This window comes from Pelophylax lessonae (assembly GCF_965119305.1).
Source record: "Pelophylax lessonae genome assembly, chromosome: 3".
NCBI lineage: Eukaryota > Metazoa > Chordata > Amphibia > Anura > Ranidae > Pelophylax > Pelophylax lessonae.
The window spans coordinates 605,096,544-605,121,986 of record NC_138770.1 but is presented as its reverse complement, the minus strand read 5'-3'; the positions used below and the strand labels follow the sequence as shown (position 1 = coordinate 605,121,986).

General features: G+C 43.8%; 1 protein-coding gene across 4 annotated transcripts in view; it reads right to left on the bottom strand.

Annotated features, from left to right (window-relative positions):
• Window positions 1-296: 296 nt before the first annotated feature.
• The window catches only part of TLR5 (toll like receptor 5), a 62,944-nt gene continuing 37,797 nt past the window's right edge, over window positions 297-25,443 (bottom strand). For all 4 annotated transcript variants that reach the window (XM_082251725.1, XM_082251724.1, XM_082251726.1 and 1 more), the window contains one exon: window positions 297-3,457. In XM_082251725.1, the coding sequence (XP_082107851.1) occupies window positions 856-3,457 (2,602 nt within the window). In that variant the 3' untranslated portion in view covers window positions 297-855. The remainder of the gene's footprint in view (window positions 3,458-25,443) is intronic.

Genomic DNA, 25,443 nt, shown 5'->3' with positions numbered 1-25,443 from the left:
GGTTTGACGTTGTCAGGGTCGTGATTTTAGACCCCAATGAAGGAGGACCCACAAACGTATTGCCTGTTTTATGTGACTCATTATGAACCATTAAATCAACTTTTTTTTTACCATTTGATTGGGCATTCTTCCTGTTTATCTATGTTTTAAGAACCCAACAGCAGCAGGGTCACTATAGAGAACACAGTAGGGAGATGAAATGAACATCTGCTTGCATGTGTCGCTTTCTCACTGGCTGAATGATTAAGGTGTCACTGTCTCACCGGTGACTTTCATTCTACAACATCACCTGCCTCCCCCATCCAGCTGGCAAGGCAGTGACATATACAGGTGAGTGTCATTTCTGCACATTTTAGAAAACCTTTGGGTTGTAAGTGTGATATGAGCTTTACGAGTAAAGCTCTTGAGCTTTTGGGAAACAACTTCTGTGGCTGTTTTTACTCCATAACATCAGATTGTTGAACCACTGAGTCACAATCGTTCATATCCTGCATCATTTTGCCTCAATGAATGATAGGTTTTAGTGCTCATGCGTGCATGGATGAACATGTAGATCTTCAGACACCCTTTGATGCCCGGTACTCTTGAGTATGCTTAAGTGACTGCTCAGTGGTGCACCTTTGTGTCCACTAAAATACAGTAGAACACTGAGTAGGCTGGGGCTGGGGTATTTAGGTTGCAGTGGTAAAAACTGATGCCCAGTTTTAAAAGTACTTTAAACACCAGCCAATTTTCTTGGTTTACCTTGCTAAGGTAACATTTAGGGCCTGCAACCTGTAGGCTTTTAAGCCTATTTTCCCTTAGATGCTACAGTTTCCTGAGCTAGTCAGCAACATGGGTTCATAATAGAGCAACTCAGGAAACTGCAACTATTTGCTGTAGCTCTATTGTAGATGTCACTGATGAAACTTTGATCTCTTTGTTGCCTAAGTTTTCATCCTTCAATATTTTGTAGGAAAGTCTGCTTAGAAACCAGTCTATGTCCTGGTAGTCCTCTGGCCATTTCAAATACTGACACCTTTGTATGTAAGTCCGTATTGGTTTGAATTTTCTTAATTGGTAGTCTGAGAGTGACCCGACCACCACCATGATAAGTACATCCTTCAGATCGGTAAAATAGCGACTTTGAGCATAATTAAATGCCTCCACACACCACCCATCCTTTAAAAATTGCTTGGTCACAATGCAAACGGTCTTCTTGCTGCTCCAGATGGCATCACGAATATTTACAATATGATCTTCCCCAGGTATAAAGTTCCTTTCCTCAAAACACAGATTGAATCGGTTCCTTTCACAGTACTCAGAATCCAGGTTTTTGAGAAAGACATTTTCCACCCAGTGGAAATCCTTTTCAGTGTAACACAAATAGGCATCATATTTGTGTATTTTTTCTTCTTGGGTTTTTTCTTCAAGCAGAGAGAATACCATGCTCTTATAGAGACCAAAGAAAATCCCTCGAAAGTGTTTGTACGTAATTACAGAGGTCAAAAAGGTTGCAAGGGCAATAGAGGTAAAAATAAACAAGGAAAACCTCAGATGCTTTAACAGTATTTCTTCATCACAGTCTTCATATGTCATACTATAAAGAGATACGTACATAAAATGTTCAGGATAGGCACAAAAAATATCAGGAGAATCGTTCACAGTAGTGTTAGTTTGGTTTAACCATATTAAAAAATTGACAAGAGTGCAGTCACAAACAAATTGGTTAAACCCAATGGTAAGATCCTTCAAAGTAAAAAAAATCTCTGGGTTTGGTGAAAGCAGCTGGTTCTTTGAAATATCTAAAGTTATCAGACCCGCAGGGAAAACACCAGGTGTTAGATGTCTTAGAAAGTTAGATGACAAGTTGAGGAATTTGAGAGAGGTCAGTTCCATAAAAAGGCCATCTGGAAAAAACTGGAGATGGTTGTTAGTAAGATACAAAGTCTCAAGAGCAGAAAGATTATGAAACATGTCAAGGCACTGTCCATTTATCCAAATTAATTGTATCATATTGTTAGAAAGATCCAGAAGGGAGAGGGAATTGTTTGGTGGGATTTTGTAGAAAGGATAACAGTTAGACAATCGATTTTGTTTTAAGGAGATGCCAATAAGCTTGGTGTTCTGTAAAACCTCGTACAACACTCCAAGGTCCACCAACTGATTTTCTGATAAGTCAATTACTTGAGCTTTTAATTCATTGGTGTCAATTTTTTTTAGCTTGTTCTCCTTCAGATTTAGATAATTTAAGAAATTCATTCTTTCACAAAATACTATAGATAGAATGGCATTGCCTCGCAAGTCTACATAGTTTAAATTTAGAAGGTTCTTAAAAGCGTCTTGTTGGATTGGACCTATATGATTATCATTTAAGTGGATTTCAAGTATGCTTGTAAGGCCATCAAATGCATGATCATATATTTCACCCAATAAATTACTGGAAAGATGTAGAAAAAGAAGTTGATACAGTCCTTGAAATGCATTTTGCTCAATACGATTTATTTTATTTTTTGAGAGATCCAGATTTACCAAGGTGGAAAGTTTTGCAAACAAAAAAGGCTTCAGAGAAAAGATTGAACCTCTTGATATGTTCAGAGCCTGAATGTCACTGTTGACCAAACCTGCAAAAGTTGAGTTATCTGGATCCCTCATGTTCTGAAAGCCAAACCCAGGACCCATTGTGTGAGAACTAAGTTGCAACTGTTGAATTTTGGTTCCATTTATAGCGTTGATCAGTGATTTCAATTCTTGATCATTTAATCCATTTTCAGAAATGGCCAACACGTTAAAATTAATTTTCCGGAAAGGATTTCCACACTTGCTCCAGTCAGTGATATCTGATTGTTCTAGCTTATTATTTGAAAGATCAAGGAGAGTGAAAGTCTTCAGCTCAAAGCTGTGAAGATCTCCCTCACAAAGTCTGGATATTTTGTTGCCTCTTAAGCTTAGTATATGGAAGTTGTGTAAACGATAAAACAAGGGGTTGGGCTTGAGATAGGTTATCTGATTTGAGGACAGCTGCAATGCTTCCAAATAAAGTAGGTCCTTAAAATAGTCATTTTCCAGAATGGAGCTGTTTAAATTGTTATAGATTAACAAAAGACTGATAAGTTGTGACAAGCCAGCAAATGCATCTTGATCTAATACCAGCATTTCATTATAGGACAAATCTAAAGTTTCGAGGTTTGGCAAATTTCTGAAACTGTTCTTCTGTATTGTAAGCTTTTTAGTTTCCTGGCCGACAAGAAACAGGGCCAACATATCCTCCAGAAGTGGAAATGACAGGGAATTTAATTCCTGGATGTAATTGTAATGTAACTCAGCATATCTTGTGTAGTTTGCCAGGTAGGGAATTTTAGTGAAATTACAGAAACGTAGAAAGACATTAAATCCAACAGTCTTGCAGCGTTCCTCATTGCTGGAGACAAGGATAGGTGCAACAAGTAGAAGGGCTAAGTGGTAGAACATGACGTACCTATACAACAGAAAAAGATAGTTAAAACACTTCACATTGACAATAACTAATGAATGGTTATCAAATAATTTTGGGAGGTGATTTAGTAAGAGTCATTTTTCATTTAACCAATTGAGCATATGTTCACTGAAAACATAAGTCTCCTTTTTTATTTTATCTTTTAATAGGCTGACGGAAGTTCCACGCCAGGCTGAACATATAAACATAGAAGAGTGATAGGCTGCCTCATTTTGTTATACACACACATACATATATATATATATATACAGCCTTCCCAGAAGAGTTTAAGCTGTTATAGCTGCAAAGGGTGGTCTGTCTCTCTCTCTCTCTCTCTCGTTTTCCTGTCCCCTCGCCATTTCTAACATTGTTCGCCATTGACTCCACTGCTCTACGCCGGACAGCAGCCAACCTGTAACCCTGCCCTCCTTCCCTGCACTGTCCCTGCCTTGCGCTGGGATTGGGCTCAGCCACAGCTCCCACCTCCCTTCCACAGCTACATTCTACTTCCTAGCCTGTGGCCGTGGCCATAGGGAGGGAGGAGGAAGAACAAGGAGGAGAGGCTTGCTCGCAGGGGGGCTTCCCGATCCAATTCTGGAAGAGAGTGCATGGGAGCCAGGGCAGGGGCAACATAGCCCAGACACTGGGCACACCCTAGCTGTTTTTCAGATCAGCCCCAGACCCCCACTGCAGAGATGACGCTGAGTGATGCCGGGGTGATCTGATGTCCTCTGGAGACATGTGAGTGTGGGCACTGGGGGTAAGTGTGGGGGTTGGGGTGTGAGGAAAGTGTGGACACTGGGGGTATCGCTCTCACCCTCACTTCCCTATCTCCCCCCCAGCCCCCCTCCCCTTCTTCCATTTATCTCCATTTCCATAGCCCCCATCTCCCTCTCCTTCCTATTCCTAAATCTTATCCTAGGGGGGGCAGGCGGGGAGCACTGTGGCAGGCTAGTGGGGGGGGGTTGGGGGGTGCTCTGTGGCAGGCTATCGGGGGGGTGGGTTAGGGGGAGCATTGTGGCAGGCTAACAGGGAGGGGGGGTTACTACCCTACAGCCACCAGAGACCCTGCACATCCACCAGAGACCCTGCACATCCACCAGAGACCCCGCACAACCACCAGAGATCCTGCACATCCACCAGAGACCCTGCATAGCCACTAGAGAACCCGCACAGCCACCAGAGACCTTGGGACAAATTTAGATGGGGGGGGGGCGCCGATTTTAGCAATGCCAGGTACAATTGGCAGGGCAGTACAAAACCAGGGCAGTACAAAACCAAAATACACCACTGAGCATACGGTACTGGCAAACTTAATTTTATTGAAGGAAGGATAAATGGAAAAATATACCAAGACATTCTTGATAAAAATCTGCTGCCATCTATCAAGATGACGGAGATAAAACGAGGGTGGACATTTCAGCAAGAAAATGACCCCAAACACAAAGCCAAAGAAACTCTCAATTGGTTTCAAAGAAAGAAAATAAAGCTGCTAGAATGGCCCAGCCAATCACCTGACTGGAATCCAATAGAAAATCTATGAAAAGAAGTAAAGATCAGAGTTCATAAAAGAGGCCCACAGAACCTTCAAGATTTGAAGACTGTGTGGAAGAATGGGCTAAAATCACACCATTACCAACAAAGGCTGTTGTACAAAGTATATACATTTCAGTTTGTATGTTTAATACTTTTTCCCTGTGTCTTTCAATTTTATAGCACATAATTTAATTTCTGAACTTATTTGTTTTGGTTTCTTTGTATGAATGGATTGCATGGGTTGTTACCGACATGTGGTGAAAATTTCATGTCAATAGCACCTTTAGAAATATATTTACCCAGAAAAATGGTGACGTGTTCAATACTTATTTTACTTGCTGCATGCATTTTTTTTTCCTTTTTATGTTGGAGTACAGATCTATGCTTGCCTGTTTGAATCCACTTACTGTTGACTGAATCACTACCTCTAATGGAAGTTTAATTGTGAACCCGTATTCCTGATCTTTTTTTATTTTATTATATTTTTATTAATTTTCCACAATATTACCATATAAACATATATTAAGACATTCAGTTCCTTCTTCATTTACATAATAATTACAACACTGTTGATGACGGAAAGAGATAGAAAAAAAAACACAATAAACAAATCAAATCCCACACACATTAGCTTGCATATTCAGAATTATCCATGAATTACTTTCCTTTCTCTCTAAAAATCACCAGGACACTGCCAACTTTGTCTTCAGTATATGCCTATATACCTATGATCAGTGCAAAAATACTGACTCGTCTTTCCCTGGAACAAATTCATTAGTGGGTTGGTATCTTTAATAAGCTCTTGAAATTGGTGTGGTGTATCCAAATCAACCTTTCCAATGGTGCATTGCTCCGAATTTTTTCCATAATAAGCCAGCTTCTCGAATTGCCCACTCTGTTCCTAATCTACTATTCAAGATTTTATTGCACCCTGGAAGTACTGTCTAAAATCTGGCACTCCCAGGTAGCCTTCTATTTTTGCTTTGGTCAAAATGGCATAGAAAATGCTTGGTTGCCTTCCACCCCATATAAACCTTGCCGTGAGGAAACGTATTTCCTTAAAGAATACCTGTGGGAGATATATTGAGGAGCACCTGAAAATTGTATAATATGTTAAGTGGGATTCCCATTGCCATTGGCTCTCACTGCTGTCAATCACAGCCAGTGAGCCAATGAAGAGAGAGGGGGGGCGTGGACGAGCTGTGGCTCTGTGTGGGAATGGAACCATAGCAAGTCGTTTGCTCTGGGGGCCCTCGGCAGGAGGGATGGGCCAAGGGAACTGGAGAGGGTCCCGAGAAAAGGAGAATGTAGGCTGCTCTGTGCAAAACGACCACACAGAGCAGGTGAGTATGACATGTTTGTTATTTTTTAGCCGGTTCAGCAGGAACCAGACGAAATTCGATCTGTGTGCAGCGCTCTCTGTTCAACAGAAGCTTGCCTGTTGAATGGTCCTGCTAAAAAATCAGCATTCAATCTGCGTATTCAGCCAATGGGGTGCAGTGTTGATCAGTGTATTCTGATGGCGGGGGGAGTCCCACTGTCAGAATTCAGACACAGCGAGGAGGATTTCCCCTCCACCTTAAATGTGTGGATGGGGAAATCAGTTCAATTTTTTTTGTTCAGCTGACCACTTACCAAATCACTTAAGCGGCCCTCATTCTTCAAAAGGTTGAGCAGCCCTGATTTAGAAGATTGTAATATGCTGGATGGAGGATTAATAAAACTGGAAAACTCTGAGCTCACCCATTAAAACATGATAAGGAAAATTATTAAAAACAAAATATAATGTGACACATGTAAAGGTCACAATGTTTTTTTTTATAGCAGTTTCAGCATTGGATGGTTGGTGATTGTAGTAAATAATCTGTGTATTAAATTAAATAAATGAACATTTTCTTCTATGCAGGAGATGATGTGAGATTTGAAGCCACCTCCTATTTCATCCCTTCTCAGAATGCTGGAAGGACATTGGCATTATTAGAGAAGATTCCATGTATCACCGTCGCCAAATTACAAGAATCAGCTTACCAATGGAACCCATTATATTTTATTGGGGTTGTGAATTATTTATTTTATCCAATTATAATAAAAATGGCTTTGTAATTAAATTGGTTATAAAGTTTATTTTTTTCTATAATTAATAAACATGTTATACTTATCTGCTTTGTGCAGTGATATTGAACAGAGGGACCCGAACCTCCTCTTCTGGGGTTCCCCGCCCCCTGCTTCCTCCTCACAGGATATGATTAACACCAGCAAGATCCATTGGCTCCCGCTGCTGCCTCTGTGTCCTGTGAGAGCAGGGATAGCGCCAATGCAGATGGGCACGGTGCTTGATTAAGAAAGGACTCAGGTAAGCAATTATAGAGATGGGGGAGGGGGGACAATACAACTACTGGGACTGGCAAGACTTTACTGTCTTGACTTTAGAACCACTTGAAGGACACATTGTTGACACTAGTTTCAGCTGTTAAGGACTCATTTACATTATGCATTTCTCAACAAGCATGTTTTCAATTCAACAGGAACGACAAATTGAAAAAGATTGTAGGACAAACCCCCAAATATTCTTCAAATATAATAATAGTAAAAAGGTCAGGTAAAGAGCATGTAGGCCCTTTATGAAATAATCTGGAGTGGGTGACTGGGGACAAAGAGAAGGCAAATTTCAGCTCTATGTATACAAAGGAGCATGGGGGGCTCATGTCCATAATGGGGATTATTTTGACACAGCCCCAAATGATCTACCATCGCTCAAAAAAGATATGTTCCAGAAATATTTAGACAGAATAAAGGTGGATAAAGCACCTGGACCAGATTCCATCCACCCACGGATACTAAAAGAGTTAAGGTCTGTCATTTTAAAGGCATGGTTTATAATTTTTAGGGACTCGTTAAAAACTGGAATAGTACCACTGGACTGGTGTAAGGCCAATGTGGTGCCTAGATTTAAAAAGGGATCAAAGTATTTCCAAGTAACTATAGACCTGTTAGTTTAGCTTCTATAGTCGGGAAGATACTGGAGAGTTTAATAAAAGGCCACATAGAAGAGTTCTTGCTGGTAAGAACAGACAGCATGGATTCATAAGACAGAAGTTGTCAAACAAACCTGATTTATATTTTTGAGGTGGTAAGTAAAACCCTGGACAGAGGGGTGTCTGTGCATGTAGTATACTTGGATTTTGCAAAAGCGTTTGACACAGTTCCCCACACACGGCTAATGTGTAAGGTAAAGTCTACAGGCTTGGAAAGATCAGTTCGTAAATTGATAGAAAACTGGCTAAAAGACAGAACTCAGAGAGTAGTGGTTAATGATTCTTACTCTGAATGGTCTAAAGTTATCAGTGGTGTACCCCAAGGTTCAGTTTTGGGATTCTTACTTTTTAATATCTTTATAAATTATATAGGGTCTGGGATTAAAAGTACCATTGCAGTCTTTGCAGATGACACCAAGATTTGCAGTGGAATAACTTCCTTACAGGATGTCTCCAACTTACAAGCCGCCCTCAATGCACTGTTTAATTGGAAAACTATGCGCCAAATGAGGTTTAATGTTGATAAAAGTAAAGTTATGCACTTGGGGGCTAAAATACGCATGCATCATAAATACTGTGAGGAGTACAATTGGGGGAATCATTGGTGAAGAAGGATCTGGGTGTTCTGGTAGATCATAAGCTTAAAAATAGCATGCAATGCCAAGCTGTGAGTTCCAAAGCAAGCAAAGTCCTTTCTTGTATTAAGAAAGGCATGGACTCAAGAGAGAGAGATATCATTTTGACCCTGTACAAATCATTAGTAAGACCTCATCTGGAATATGCAGATCAGTTTTGGGCACCAGTTCTCAAAAAGGATATTGGGGAACTGGACATAGTGCAGAGAAGGGAAACCCAACTAATAGGAGGCATGGAGGAACTCAGCTATGAGGAAAGGTTAGATGAAATGAATTTATTTTCTCCTGAGAAGACGAAATTAAGGAGGGATATGATCAACATGTACAAATACATAAGAGGTCCATATAGTGAACTTGGTGTTGAGTTATTCACTTAGGGTCATCACAGAAGACAAGCGGTACCTCTTTACGTCTAGAAGAAAAGAGATTTCATCTCCAAATACGGAAAGGTTTCTTCACAGTAAGATCTGTGAAAATGTGGAATAGACTCTTTCCAGAGGTGGTTCTGGCCAGCTCAGTAGATTGCTTTAAAAAAAAAAAAAAAAAAAACCTGGATTCTTTCCTAAATAACATAACTGGATTCTCACATTTATAGGTAAAGTTGATCCAGGGAACATCGGACTACCTCTCGGGGGTTAAGGAAGGATTTTTTTCCCCGGCTGGAGCAAATTGGATCATGCTTTGCTGGGTTTTTGCCTTCCTCTGGATCATCTGTGGGCATAGGATTGTGTATATGGAATTGTATGGTTGTTCTTTTTTTTTATTGGTTAAGCTAAATGGACTTTTGTCTTTTTTTAACCTAACTATGTAACTAACCTAACTATGTAACATATGTAACTATGTTTCTGTGCATTAGGGCACACTGTATTTGTTTGGAGTGGGCTGGAAGTCCACCTTAAATTGGAATTCTTGCCTAAGCATAACTATTCTGAAAATATCTCCTGCCCCCTCCTGCTACCTATTCTGCCCTGTTCAAATCATATCTGTCTACTTACCTTTTGCAGAGGGAGCGTAGACTGGGCAATGGGAGCCTATGGATGACATCTCAGCTCTTAGTTGCCAGCTGTTGTCAATAGCCAGATCTGTGTGGCTACACATAAATTGGGCATACATTTTACCATGAGTCTCCAAACCCTGGGCTGCTTACAGGTACCGGTTTGTGGCCTGTTGATGACTGGGCTACACACAGGTGAGCGTTGACAGTGGGGGATTGTGGTCTGAAGGGGTGCTGAGGAAAGACTCAGTGAACACACCCTACCCTGCCCCCCCCCCCCCTGCTGCCACAAAACCAGTCCCTGGTACCAAAGTGGTTGGGGACCACTACAATAAAAAAAGTTCTTATTCAATTTCCTTTAGATTTACCTTCAACAATGTAGTGCGAGGTCCTGTCTCCTTGCATACAAATTGAAAGTGTTTAGGCTTGACCTCATATTAAATTATTATTATATATTATATGGTTTTGGTAAATCTAAAGGAAAATTGTTTAAGAAAATCAAATAATGTATGGACAGCCTTAGAAACTGAGACCAGACTATATATATATAAAATAAATTTGTGCAAACATGAAGATACAAGTGAACTATAATCATATAACCAAACTGCCTAACAAACTATATACTGTATATACAAGATGAGGAACACAGTAACAGGGAATACAAGGGATACAAGGAAGGGGGGAATCAGGACTGAGATAAGGAACAAGCAGGTGTAAGGCAACAGGGTACAGGGTACAGGATGCAGGGCTAGAGCAAGATTAAGATCAGGAGAAGGATAACTAGCAACAGCATCAAACTTAGCACAGCAAGCAAATAAAAACACTGGCGCAAGGTAGATCAACAGAGGAGGGACTTAAGTACCCTCCCAACAGCCAGCACTAGGTGGAGCTGATTACTGGGATCTGCTGGCTGCTGGGAGACACCCGCTAGTGGACAGTGGAATGACACCATGACACAGGGGAGTCAGAGCTTTTGGATCATGTGATCAGACCACAGTGGGCTGAAAAGTATACAGCAGATCCTTTTCACATAGGTAGCAGGAAGGGGGGAGGGGTATATTTTTTAGGAATAGGTTTGGTTAAGCTTTAATCTTCAGTCCCAGCAGTGACTCAGCAGGTCTGTTTTCCCTCATAGAGTTTCTGTAATTATAAAAAGGTCCTTTCACTTGGACAGCCAGGGGGGCAGTAAAAAACATGCAACTGAATGGTGTTTTTACCACCCCCTAATCCCCCACGTACAAGAATGAAAGGGCTGGTGCAGGGATTTTTGTCTACTTAGGCGACAGTGCATTTTGGCACCCGGGTGCAATTTGGTGCCCAGCCCCCCACCGTCTCCCACCAGAACGGCAGTCCTGGAGCCATTTTTACACTTTTTTAATTTATGGTTTACATGTTTTAAAAATCATTTTAGGCTAAAGATTACTTAAAACCCCCAAAATATTTTTTTTTTTTAAACCTTTAAAGAATAAAATGTTGGTCATTCTAATTTTTCATGTTGCATGATATTGGCAACTGTTTTTGAAAGGCAACATTTCAGGAAAAAATACATTAAAGTTAATTTCTGGAAGTTAATTTATTTTTTGGTAAAATATAAAAGACGAGGTTGTACTGAGTAAATAAATATCCCATGTCAAACCCTATAATTGCGTGAGCCTGCAAAGTTTTAAAAGCCCCTACAGGTCATCAGTTTAGAGTTATGCAGGAGCACTGGTGCTAAAATTATTGTTCTCGTTCTGGAGTGCGAGCCGATAACAGGTGCATCTCACAAAATTAGAATATCATCCAAAAGTTATTTTATTTCAGAAATTAAATTCAAAAAGTGAAACTCCTATATTTTATATAGATTTACTACACACACAGAGTGATACTGTATATATTCAAGCATTTCTTCTCAGCAGATTTAAATATTACATAAGATCAATAAAAAAAAAAAAAAAAAAAAACGATTTTAATACAGAAATGTTGGCTTAATGAAAAAGTATGTCCATGTACAGTATTAGTATGCACTCAGTACTTGGTCGGGGTTCCTTTTGCAGGATTTACTGCATCAATGCGGCGCAGCACGGAAGGGATCAGCCTGTGGCACTGCTGAGGTGTTATGGAAGGTTGCTTTGATAGCAGCTTTTAGCTCATCTGCATTGTTGGGTCTAGTGTCTCTCATCTTCCTCTTAACAATACCCCACAGATTCTCAATGGGCTTTAGGTCTGATGAGTTTTCTGGCTAATTAGGCACAGTGATACCATGATCATTAAACCAGGTATTGGTACTTTTGGCAGTGTGGGCAGGTGCCAAGTCCTACTGGAAAATGAAATCAGCATCTCCATAAAGCTGGTCAGCAGAGGGAACCATGAAGTGCTCTAGAATTTCCTGGAAGAAGGCTATGCTGACTTTGGACTTGATAAAACACAGTGGACCAACACCAGCAGATGACACTTGACCCCATGCAACTTGGATTTTGTGCCTCCAGACTCTGGGACCTTGATTTCCAAATGAAATGCAAAATTTCCTAGAGTCAGTGATGATTTTGGGAGGCAGCTGGAAGTGTGTAAAAAAACACGTCTTCATCACTGTGGGATTCAGATCCTCCCATCCTGCCACCCTAAAGCGGCTGCTTAGTAGTCTTATGATCAGAGTTGTATGAAGTACTCGAAACCCATACTTGAGTAAAAGTACAAGTGCTCGATCAAAAAGTGACTTGAGTAGAAGTGGAAGTGCTCAATCAAAAAGTGACTTGAGTAGAAGTACTAAAGTATTCAACATTTTTTGTACTTAAGTATTGCAAGTAGTTTTTTTAAACATTTTGCTACTCAAGTACTGAAAGTAAAAGTACCAGTAGTTTTGAAAAAAAAATTGCTACTCAAGTACTGAAAGTAAAAGTACAAGTACTGTTTTATGTAGTTATTAAAGAAAAGTCAAAAGTTTGAACATCATATTGTTTTTTACTATTTCAAATGCAGCTTTTATTTATACATACAGTAGCATTTATTTTCGTATGCGCTGATAATACACATGTTTTGAGCTTCATGAAACCTGCCATCTACTGTTCTGGCAGTGGTAATTTTTATAATTGTAACGAGTAACTATGCAGCACAAAAAAAAACTATTGGAGTAGAAGTATTGAAATCATTGAAAAAATGTAGTGAAGTAAAAGTGGAAGTAGGAGAAAAAAATTCTACTCTAGGAAAGTACAGATGCCGCCTTTCGGTACTTAAGTACAGTAGTGAAGTAGTTCTACTTAGTTACTATACATCTCTACTTATGATAGTGCCACTTGGACAGGTACACATTGCTGCGTCCACAAAGCTTTGCATCACGGTGTGGCAATTTTAATGCAACATGCAGAGTTTGACAAGCGGCACCAATTGTCAATTTCTCCAATGTAAGTGAATGGTTCCTCGCTCCAACCGCGAGCCAATTGCTTGCCTCACAGTTGCAACACGGTCATGCAATGTCAAATTCAGCAATAAAAAAAAGCCGCCACCCCCCAATTAAAAGGCATCAGGTATTGCCTACTGAATGCCCTCAAAGCTCCCTTCAAGGTTCTCTGAAGTGTGATGTGGGGGTGGGGGGTGGTAGACACCACCTCAAGTAAGAAAGAAACCTTAGAAATTAGAAATCTGGAAGGCTGCTGGGTCACTGCTAGAAGGGATGTAGCACAGCAGCTGTCACTTCTGGGGGGGAGGGCAGGGTTCCTTAGATGAGAACTGAGTTTCTGCAAGAACAACTCTCCTGGTAAATTTGAGGATGAAATGCTCCATAGTGCCTGCAGCTACAGAGACCAATGGGGACTTGATTTGAAGCTCACTTGCTGCTGAGTGGAATAAATGGATTTTTGTAAAATCTTACCGTAAAATCCTTTTCTCTTAAGCTCATTGACAGACGCAGTCCTCTTGATTAATATCAAATTGGGTTATACTGCCCTCTACAGGAGTAGGACACTAGGCAGAAGGAAAATGTTCTGGCCACACCTTAAGGGCAGTCCCAGAGGGTATATCCTCTCTCTCTCTGCTACAGGATGTTAGTTATGTCACAAAGCAGTGTCAGAGAATTTAACCCAACCCAACTCAAAAGTAGAGGGGCGGGTACTGCGTCTGTCAATGAGCTTAAGAGAAAAGGATTTTACGGTAAGATTTTACAAAAATCCATTTTTCTCTGTCGCTCATTGACAGACGCAGTCCTCTTGATTAATATCAAATTGGGACGTCCCAAAGCAGTGCCACAAATGAGGGGTGGGATAACAGAAATCAAAATTTAAATCCAGAAGGCCCAACCGGTGCCGAATAGAAGTCTTAAAGGCTCATCAAACCAAAGGATGAGACTCCACTGAAAACCCAACAGAAAAAAACCCTCGAGGTAGACCAGCGGTCTCCTCAAATTGCGGCCTGCAAAACCTTGCGGCCAAAAGAGGCATCCGCCGATGCCAACACATCAACTTTATAAAATTTTGTAAAGGTATGAACCGATGACCAGGTAGCCGCCTTGCAAACCTGGACCACTGACGCCTGATGGCGGAAGGCCCAGGAAGCACTAAGCGCCCGTGTGGAGTGCGCCTTAACAGGGAACGGAGGATTCCGACCTTTAATAGAATAAGCCTGTACCACCGTCTGTCTGATCCATCTGGAGATAGTCGCGGCAGATGCAGGCAACCCCTTTTTGGGGCCATCCGTGATCACAAAAAGTGAATCCGTTTTACGAAACGAGTCCGTAGTTTTCAAGTATACCCTGATTGCCCGAACCACATCCAAGGAATGTAACGCAAACTCCCGAGGATGACTGGGCTTAGGACACTAGGAAGGTAGCACAATATCTTCATTCAGATGAAACACTGAAACCACCTTAGGAAGGAAGGATGGATTCGGACGAAGAACCACCTTATCCCTATGAACCACCTTCTGGGATAACGTAAGAAAGGCAATCTCCCTGATATTTTCAAAGGGAGGTTTCTGAAGAACCGACAACACCAAATTAAGATCCCAGGGCGGTAAGGGCGCGCGCACTGGCGGAGCCAGGTGCCGCACCCCCAGGATGAAATTCCGCACCAAGGAATGGGTAGCCAAAGGTTTCTGAAAGAAAATTGCTAACGCTGAAACCTGACCCTTGACAGTACTGAAGGCCAGCTTCTGTTCAACCCCCTGTTGTAGAAAAGCTAAGATTCGGGTCACCGAATAGGCACGTGGAGGAAATCCAAGGGATTCACACCACGCAATATAAGACTTCCATGTGCGATGATAGACTTTTCTGGAAGTCGCTTTCCTTGCTTTAATTAAAGTAGGAATAACTGAAGTTGACAATCCCTTGTCCTTCAGCACCTGAGTCTCAATAGCCAGGCCGTTAAAGCCAGCGATTGTAAAGCAGGATGGAAGATCGGTCCCTGAGACCGCAGATCCTCCCTGAGAGGAAGTCTCCAAGGAGCGTCCGCGACCAGCCTGACCAAGTCGGCGTACCCGGGTCGACGAGGCCAGTCCGGAGCTACCAGGATAACTGGAATTCCCTCCACCTCTATCCTGTGAAGAAGTTTCGGCAGCAACTTGAGAGGAGAGAAGACATACAGTAGCTGATACTGTCCCCACGGGGCGACCAGCGCGTCTGCTGCGTCCGCTCGAGGATCTCGGGAGCAGGCTACAAACCTCCGCACCTTCCTGTTGAGCTGAGCTGCCAACAGATCCACCTCTGAGGTGCCCCAATGAAGGCACAGCTGGTGAAATACCTCTGGATGAAGAGGCCATTCCCCTTGATCCAGAATCTGATGGCTGAGATAATCTGCCTGCCGATTTCCCACCCCCGGAGTGAATACCGCGGAGAGAGCCGGAACAAACCGTTACGCCCAACGAAGAATGCTGGCCACTTCGATGGCCGCCAGGACACTCTAGGTGCCCCCTTGGTGATTGACATAAGCCACGGCCGTGGCATTGTCCGACTGGATCCGAACCGGGCTGCCCTGGAGCTGCTCGGTCCAGTAAATCAGACAAAGTCTGATCGCTCTCAGTTCCAATACATTTATCGGTAACCTGGATTCTATCGGAAGAAATGACTTCCCCTGGCTGAGCATCGGAGACCGAAGCCACCGGACCAGAGACTCCCTGGTCCGCTCGCTCAACCGGATCCGATTGTCCAGAGAATCGGGATTCGGATTCCATTTGAAAAGAATCTCCTTTTGGAGAATTCGGGTATGAGACTGGGCATACGGTACTGCCTCTAAGAAGGCCACCATCAGTCCCAGGATCCTCATGCAAGTCCGAAGGGAAGGCCAGTTGACAGACAGCAACATCCGAATCGTTCACTGAATCTTCCGGAGCTTCTCCGTAAGGAGACACACCCTTGCCAAGGATGTCTCCAAAGTTAGGCCCAGATAGTTCAATCTCCTGGTGGGAACTAGGAATGATCTTTGGGAAAAGTGAAGAAAACGCTGATGTCCTGCGAAGATGGAGATCTGAAATTAGGCATCCTTGCTGTCTCTGGACGCGAGGAAATCCCCCGATGCAGAGAGGCCACCCCTGTTTAGATGGACTCCATCTTGAATTCTTGTACCCGGACAAAATGATTGAGTGCACTTAAGTCCAGAATTGGACGCACCTTGCCCTCCTTTCTGGGTATTGTGAATAGGTTCGAATAGAACCCCTGAAAACTTTCTGCTCAAGGAACGGGAACTACCACTCCTTGTTGCATCAAGTCCATTACTGCCCCCGGCAAAGCTTTTAAACGATCCGGGGATAGTCGAATGTTGAAAGGGAAGAATCGCACCGGTAGAAGTGATCGAAACTCGATCTTGTATCCCGACCGTATGACCTCGCGAACCCCTTTGTCCGGGATTCTGGAAAGCCATGGATCCGGAAACCGGTGAAGACGTCCCCCCACCCCAGAGATGGGTGGGGGCGCACCTTCAGGCTGTATTGGTCTTATCTTCAGGTTTGGCTGAGCCGGACTTTTGTTACCCGACCAGTGCCCTTTGAAACCCCCTGAAGGGGCTTTGGAGGGCTTCCCCTTATCGCCCGCCCCAGCGGAACGAACAAACTTTTTATGAGCGGAAAAGGAAGGTCCTCGCCTGTTACGAGGTCCTTTACCCTTAGCAGTCTGTGGCAAAAAAGTGCTCTTGCCCCCAGTGAGATCCTTTATAATCTCATCCAAGGTGGCCCCAAACAGGCGATCCCCTTGAAAAGGGAGATTAGCCAAAGCTTTTTTTGGAACCTTGATCCGCCGACCAGCACTTTAACCACAACACGCGTCTGAGGACCACTGCTGAAACCGATGCACGCCCTAACAAGGAAGTGGCGTCCAGGGCGGCGTCACAGATGAACTGTAGTCCTTGTATAATCTGCTCCATCAAATCGGATACTGCCGGGGGGATACTTCTCCCCTTTAGGTCACGGCGTAACAATTTGGTCCATTCTGTCAATGTTTGTGAAACTAAACCAATGGCAACCACTGGCCTAAAGGTTGACCCTATCAGGGAAAAAATGGAGCGGGATTCCGCTTCCACTTTTCGATCCACCGGATCCCTAAAGGACGGAGCGTCCTCCAACGGGATAACAGTGGCTTTATTTAGTCTGGAAATCGGTGAGTCCACCACTGGTGGTACCGTCCATTTTTTAAGGAGGGATTCCTCAAACGGATAGCGCCTAGCAATGCGTTTGGAAATAGCAGGGGTTCGTTTCGGACGACCCCATTCTTCTTTAATTAGATTACCAAAACATTTGGGCAAGGGAAAAACCTTCGCCATTTTGGTAGGCTTGCTAGTACCAAAAGGAATTTCAGTGTCAGCTACCTCTGCCGGTGTAACCTCAAGACTTAAGGTTTCCCGGACAGACACAACTAATGCGTCCAGCAACGCTTCTTCTTGTGCTATGGCGGAGGCAGAAACGTCCTCCTCACTGTCTGAGGAGACCATACCCGAGACAGCAGCCCCAGAAGAGGGACCTGCAGCTGCAGTGACAAGCTCAGAATCCGTATCTGAAGTGTCAGATGAAATAGGGGTAGGCGGGGGTCGCTTTCTTGCCCCCCCGTCCCTGACAGGCCACCTCCACCCGGGATACCAAAGACTCCAAGACTGCTGATAATGCATCAATCATAAGTGGGGCACTGGAGGGTCCTGCGGCCACCTCGAGGGGATCAGGTGGGGATACATGTGTGGCAGGGTCCATGATTAATCCAAGACACTTGCCAGCAAACAAAAAAAAATTGCAAAGGAAAAAACTTTTTTTTGTAATCCCCCAGCGCAACAGCGCCCCTCAGTGTTACCTGCTTCGGACCCCCACAGAGAGAGAGAGAGAGAGAGAGACCCCACGGGCTCACCACCTGATGCACAGAAACTTCTACCAAACTGCTCTCAGCGCTGTCCCTTACAGACAGGAAGTCTTTTGGATCGTTTTCCCATGTAAAGGAGACGGCTCCGCCCCTTTACACTCCTTCCGGCGCTTCCCCTGCTACTCCTCGAGGTAGCTGGTCATCTCCAAAATGGCCGCCCCCATGCCGGAGACACGAGGCTACACCAAGATGGCGGCCCCGCGCGACCTGCGGGAGGATGGCGGCGGCCCCTGTGGAAAGATGGCAGCGGCCTGCTACACCGTGCGGCCTGCGGAAGGCAGGCATCGGCCTGTGCAGCCTGCGGGAGGTGTGCAGCCTGCGGGAGGATGGCGGCCTGCGGGAGCTCATACAGTGACTTCCGATAGTCAGCTCCCAAACCAAGCCTCCTGGTTCTTATTCACCAAATCACACTCAAGAGGGAGATCTGTGACACATGCTATAGGATAGAGGAGGGACCCAGGATCAAAAGGGTCCGACCATCCACAGGGGGGCCCGTGTCTATTCCCAAAACCCGACAGGGGAGAGGGGGAACATACTACTTACCATACCGGAACTGGCGGGCACCCTCTCCTAACAGAACCCCTCTCCACCGAAGTGGGGGGGCTGTTGACCAATACGGACGCCGCGACTCAGTTTCCAACTGGTCGTCGGCGTCCCGGCGAGACGTTTAACTCGCAGGGCCAGTCCCCGTCCAGTGGGACTATGTCGCGGCCGACCCAGCGCGGAGCTAGGGCCTGCACGCGCTCGTAGGCTGACTGGGGTGACCACTGGATCTTAACATCCAGCCCGTCGCCCAGCTCCAGCATAATTGCTTGAAGATCTCACAGGAACAACTGGAGAAAAAAGCTGCCTAAAAAAAAATTTTTCTAAAAAAAATCTTGCCAGGACCAAAGATCCCAGCAAGGAACTTAGGTCCTTACTCCTGACTAGACAGAAAAAAACTAACATCCTGTAGCAGAGGGAGAGAGAGGATATACCCTCTGGGACTGCCCCTAAGGTGTGGCCAGAACGTTTTCCTTCTGCCTAGTGTCCTACTCCTGTAGAGGGCAGTATAACCCAATTTGATATTAATCAAGAGGACTGCGTCTGTCAATGAGCGACAGAGAAATGTAAATACTTAAATGCCCATAGCCCGGCTACAGGTTCACTTTAAATACTCCTGCTGCTTGACAAATTAGGGCTATTTTTTCTTTATAATGCTGGGAGGGAAGATCATGTACAAATTAACATGTGTATATGTAAATACTTGACTGTTGTTAGGAGGGATTTTTTTCAGTGGAAACGTGGGAGAACACAGTTCAGGCATCTCCAGGACTGACTGTATGTAATTTTAAGGGGTGCTGTGGTGTGCTGAGGGTCTATTGGTGCTCGCTGCTGAGGGATATATTCTAGCTGGAGGGGATCTATTTTTGTAGGGGGGTCTGTTGTTGCTGAGGAGGTCTATTGTTGCTGGGGGTGGGTCTTATATTGCTGGGGGCTCTGTTGTTGCTGGGAGAGGGTCTATTGTTGCTGGCTGATGGAGAGTCTATTGATGCTGGTGGTGAAGAGATCTGTTATTGCTGCGGGGAGTCTATTGTTGCTCGGGGGGGAATTTGGTTGCAGGTGGTCCATTGTTGTTTGGGGGACCTGTTGTTGCTGGTGGGGGGCACTATTGTTACTGGCTGCAATGGATTTATTTTATTGCTTTTCTTGTGATCATTACCAAATTCCATACAAATTACTTAGCACCACAAACTGATACTTGGTTTTGTATAAAAGGGCAGTACTGGGAGGTGGGTAGGAGATGGAACCAAGGAATGGTGCTCAAAGGTGGGTAGGGGTGAAAAAAAGGGGTGACTCGGAAAGGGGGACTTTCTGTACCTATTCCCTGAGGATAAAAGCCCTAGTTGTTATCCGGGATACAGGTTCACTAGGCTTTCTAAATTACACTAAAGGAATTCTAAAGTGACCTCAGCATCAAAAGTGTTCTATTTTAGCATGCCTTAAGAGCTAATTATCGCATCCTAAATGTAATTTAAATTTGACAATCGTGGCCAGTATTGCTCATGGGTATTATTTAGAGACCCATGTTCAGTTCTTACATGAAAAAGTCTAAAGAAGCGGTTGTTTAGACCCAAGTTGTTCCTTCAACAGCAAAGTACAGTACAAGGAATCTCTTGTCTGACCACTTGAACATGTTTGTGGATCAGTTGGCATCACTTTGGCTTTGGATCTGTTGGCGTTGTATGGCGGCGTAATGTTGCTATACATGTTTTCTCCTATTCATCAGGATTCTGCACTGCCACACCACCTGCTTTCTGAAGAGCTTTCTGTTGTGTGGGGCCTTGTCTCACTTACTTTTTACTTAAACTTCCTGCCAATTTACTTTGTCAAACATCCAGAGCGGCAGAGTATCACTGCGCCCATTGTGTGCTCTGCACTGGCAGCTGTACAACAGGGAAGCAGTCATGCCGTTGGCAGTGCCCTGTCATTATCCATTCCTCATCCATCCAGTTGTGGTTTATATCCGGAGGGCACAATTCAGCTGCAGATATCAGTGTATTGTTACAATTCCTTTCATTTCAGGTAGCTCATTACGAACTGGCTTATCACATTCTTTTGTTGTGAAAGTTAATCATTAATATTACAAGTGAGTGTTATGATAAAAAGAGCTGCATGTGGGAAAAAAGCGTCATGCTAGCAGCTGTTCTCTTGTTACAATGTCCTTTCAGAGACTCCTGATATATTACAGAAAACTAACATACTGCTCCCATAATAAACAAGACTGTTTGAATGCATTCAGGTTACAAGGGACTGTTAAAGACTGTATGCATGTTATGGTAGAAAGCACTGCATTTGGAAGAAAGTCTCTCCTACATTACCATAGCCTGTCAAAGACTTTCACCAAGAAAATTCAAAGCGTAAAAACGTTCCCCTCTGGGAGATCTCTGTACATTGCAGGGATTTTAAAAAACTTTGTTGCAGATTCCTACCTTTTGTTATTCTGAATAAATCATTGTTTGTTCCTCTGTGCCGAGTGGGTCTAATGGGAGTGGTTTCATAATTATCTATCAGCTGTGGCAGCTGCAGAGCTCTAATGAGGAAATCTGCTGGGCCTGCATCCCTTTAGATGTGTTCCTATTGGGAGTATCTCACTTAAAATTACATTTTTGTTGCAGGGGATGCCAGAAATATGACTTGTATCTTAGTGCAGACTTCTGGGGAAATTTGTGAGCCAATCACACAAGCAGGAAATGATGTTTCTGGGGTGTGGTCAGTATAAATTCTGTGTACAGTACACCTCCAGGTAGCCATATTGCATTGCATTTTCAGAAAATTACAACAGCTGCAGATTGAAAAGGAAAGGTAATTTTTAATAACATTCAATTACAATATGATTTGTGTCGCAATTGTATACCCTATATTGTTTTTTCTGTATTTGCTGATTTTTTTTTCCCCGCGAAAGTGGAGTTACCTTTTGAATGACAGCTCCCATATTACACAAGATTGTCGAAATGCAGTCAGATTACAATAGACTGGTAAAGACTGAACCCAAGCTACAGACTATGAGGTGTGAGGTGTTTGTGAATCGCCAAGAGAAGGGGAAATTGGGTAGGTTACTGAAACTAAAGTCTTATTTTATTCCTGGCTTTCTTCTTTTAAATATTTGTCAATGCAGCTGAATTAGGCTTACAAGGAAATAGATTGTTTGTCCTGGGGGAGCTTGGATCATGACTATGTAGCACCCTCCTAGGTAGGTGCTAGGAAAACCATAGTGGAGGAACTGTCTGCTTATCAGGGGGGCTGATTGTTCAGCTAGGCTGTCATGTGTTTCCAGGTGTGGCTGTTGAGCTTGGGGAGTCTCTCCACTGTATCCAATGAGGGCTCTCATTGGACAGTGGAGGAAACCTGGCCAAAAGCACACCAGGGCTTGTATCTACCCCAGAGGGCAGAACCTGCCGCAGTGCATTCTGGGATGAGTTATAAGTCTGAGGGGAGCACATGACATAGTGTCTCTGGCGGGAAGCAGAGTCCCAGGAGGGAGGTGACGGCTGTCTCTCCTCCTGTCAGCGTCAGGAAAGGTGTCCTTTGGCGGTCGGCCTGGAGGTTGAGCTGAGCTGCAGAAAGGGATCCAGTGTGCTGTGGACCGAGTGGAGCTGCTGGGGCAGAACTTTCCAGGATAGCAGTGTCATGAGTACTGTAAACTGTCCAGGGGTCTGCCTAGGATGGGGGACCACTCCAGAAGGTCAGAGGGATCTAGGAGCCAGCTAACCAGGAGGAAGCTTAGAAAGGGGGTGCCAGAGTCTAAGCCCTGAAGAGAAGTGTGTGTGTCAAGAAGGTGCCGGTGCGGGCCCTGAAGTGTTAAGCATTGCAGCAGATATACAAGTAGCTACCTCAAAGGAAAGTGTTAAGGGAGCTTCTACAAGGACTTTGTGCCACAGGAAAGTGACAGGAGTCAGTTCAGTGCTAACAGACCGCAAGTCACCGTTCATTAGCGCCAACCGGCATTGACCGGCATTCAGCCAACGTCAAGTCAGTGTCAGCAGGCATTTTTTCAGTTGTCCCCCTAATATTGTGCATAGTTGAGCCAGACGAGTATACCACTCATCCCTTCTCCCATCCAAGTTCTCAATAAACCAAAAAACTCAAAGATACTGTACTGATTTTTGTCTCAGTGCTCACACTTGGAGAATATGCCTAATTGTGCTACCGTTGCTAGCGGTAACCCTGGCGGACCCATATCCAGCAAAACGGCTGGGAATCCTGCTACAACTGCATAATGACCTGCATTATAAAGTGTACAAAAGAGTGAACCATATTACAGGAGGCTGATAAAGTGTATGTAAGAGGAGCGCGTTTCCTGTACCTGCCTTGCATATTTTTTTAATGGATTTCAACCCCTTCCTGGCCATCCATGTGTCTCTTTGAACAATTTAGAAATGCTTGGGCAGGAAGGAACAGCAATTACAGTGCCTTGAAAAAGTATTCATACCCCTTGAAATTTTCCACATTTTGTCATGTTACAACCAAAAGCATAAATGGATTTTATTGGGATTTTATGTGATAGACCAACACAAAGTAACACATAATTGTGAAGTGGAAGGAAAATGATAAATGGTTTTCAAGATTTTTTACAAATAACTATCTGAAAACTGCGGTGTGCATTTGAATTCAGCCCCCCTGAATCAATACTTTGTAGAACCACCTTTCCCTGCAATTACAGCTGCAAGTCTTTTTGGGGATGTCTCTACCAGCTTTGCACATCTAGAGAGTTTAATTTTTGCCCATTCTTCTTTGCAAAATAGCTCAAGCTCAAATTCGATAGAGAGCATCTGTGAACAGCAATTTTCAAGTCTTGCCACAGATTCTCAATTGGATTTAGGTCTGGACTTTGACTGGGCCCTTCTAACACATGAATATACTTTGATCTAAACCATTCCATTGTAGCTCTGGCTGTATGTTTAGGGTCATTGTCCTGCTGGAAGGTGAACCTCCACCACAGTTTTAAGTCTTTTGCAGACTCTAACAGGGTTTTTTCTAAGATTGCCCTGTATTTGGCTACATCCATCTTCCCTGTCCCTGCTGAAGAAAAGCATCCCCACAGCATGATGCTGCCTCCACCATGTTCCACAGTAGGGATTGTGAGTTCAGAGTGATGTGCAGTGCTAGTTTTCCGCCACACATAGTGTTTGGCTTTTAGGCCAAAAAGTTCAATTTTGGTCTCATCGAACAGATGAGACCAAAGTTTGCTGTGTTTGCTGTGTCCCTCACATGGCTTTTTGAAAATTGCAAACAGGACTTCTTATGGCTTTTTTTCAACAATGGCCTTCTTCTTGTCATTCTTCTATAAAGGCTAGATTTGTGGAGTGCACGACTAACAATTGTCCTGTGGACATTTTGCCACCCGAGCTGTGGATCTCTGAAGCTCCTCCAGAGTTATCATGGGCTTCTTGGCTCCTTCTCTGATTAATGCTCTCCTTGCCCGGCCTGTCAGTTTAGGTGACGGCCATGTCTTGGTAGGTTTGCAGTTGTGTCATACTCTTTCCATTTTCAGATGATGGATTGAACAGTGCTCCGTGACTTGACCCTGCTTTAAACTTTTCCACAACTTTATCCCTGACCTGTCTGGTGTGTGGATCGGTCTTTATAATGCTGTTTGTTCACCAAGGTTCTCCAGAAAACTTCTAAGGGCTTCACAGAACAGATGTATTAATACTAAGATTACATTACACACAGGCGGACTCTATTTACTAATTAGGTGACTTCTGAAGGCAATTGGTTCCTCCAGATTTTAGTTAGGGGTATCAGAGTAAAGGGGGCTGAATACAAATGCATGCCACGCTTTTCAGATTTATTTGTAAAAAAAAATTGAAAACTATTTATCATGTTCCTTCTACTTCACAATTATGTGCCACTTTGTGTTGGTCTATCACAAAAAAAAATTGGTTGCAACATAAAATGTGGAAAATTTCAAGGGGTATGAATGTTTTTTCAAGGCACTGTATGTGACCACTGTCGGTTCCGCAATCTCCTAATCTTTAGCCTGGACCAATAGCTGTCTTCGACAGCTCGGTGTTTGTGCTGGGAGTGCACAGTGAGTGCGGCAGCACATGAACAACTGCCACCATGCGATGTATATGTATGGCATGTAAGCGTTAAAGCCCACACTTTTGCTGCCACACATTTGTTGGACAGTAGTAAAGGAGTTGATAAAGGATTTTTTTTATATTTCCTGGTTGTGCTGATCATCTTGTGGTTCCAGGCTTGGAAACATGAAGGGGAACATTAAGAGTACAATGGTTTAGACACTTGTCTACAGGAGGCCTTACACTGTTGTGCTATCACAGATTGATCCCATGTTATAAGAACCTGTTAGATGACTACCATTTTATAAGAGGCTGTTGGAGAATACCAGTATTCTACAAGCAACAGTTTAATGTTGCAAGAGAATGTCAGCATCAAGACAACAAGACGTTAGGGTCATGTGACCTACCTCCCACGTGGTCCTTGAACAGCCAGCCTTATGGCATGCGGACAGCTCTGTTCCAAATTTGACAGCCAGGACTGTGGGTACATAGAGGTGTTTTTCCACTCTTCTGACCCCATCATCTTGCCTCTGTGCACTTGGACTGTCTGGCAGAAAAACTCTGGCACAGGGGGGAAGATAATGGGAGCCGCTTTGGGTACAGGTCTCTAACTTAGCCAGGCAGCTGAGACCTTTCTTCACTATATGTGCATACAGTGAGCCCATATCCAATACTGACAGCCCTGGGAAAAGGGTTGAAAATGCAGCAGGAGTTCATGGGTACTGGCTTCTACATCGGCAGGTTGAGCTGCTCTCAGCCGGCGCTAGCCACACACATACTGTATGGTGTTCTGACTCCCTGTTACTGTCACATCCAACCATCCATCTGGAGCCTGTGCTTGGAGATAGCTCACTGTAAAATTATAAGTCCCCAAGTGGGTTGAAGACAAGATGAATCCCCTGCACACAGCAGTTAGGGAAG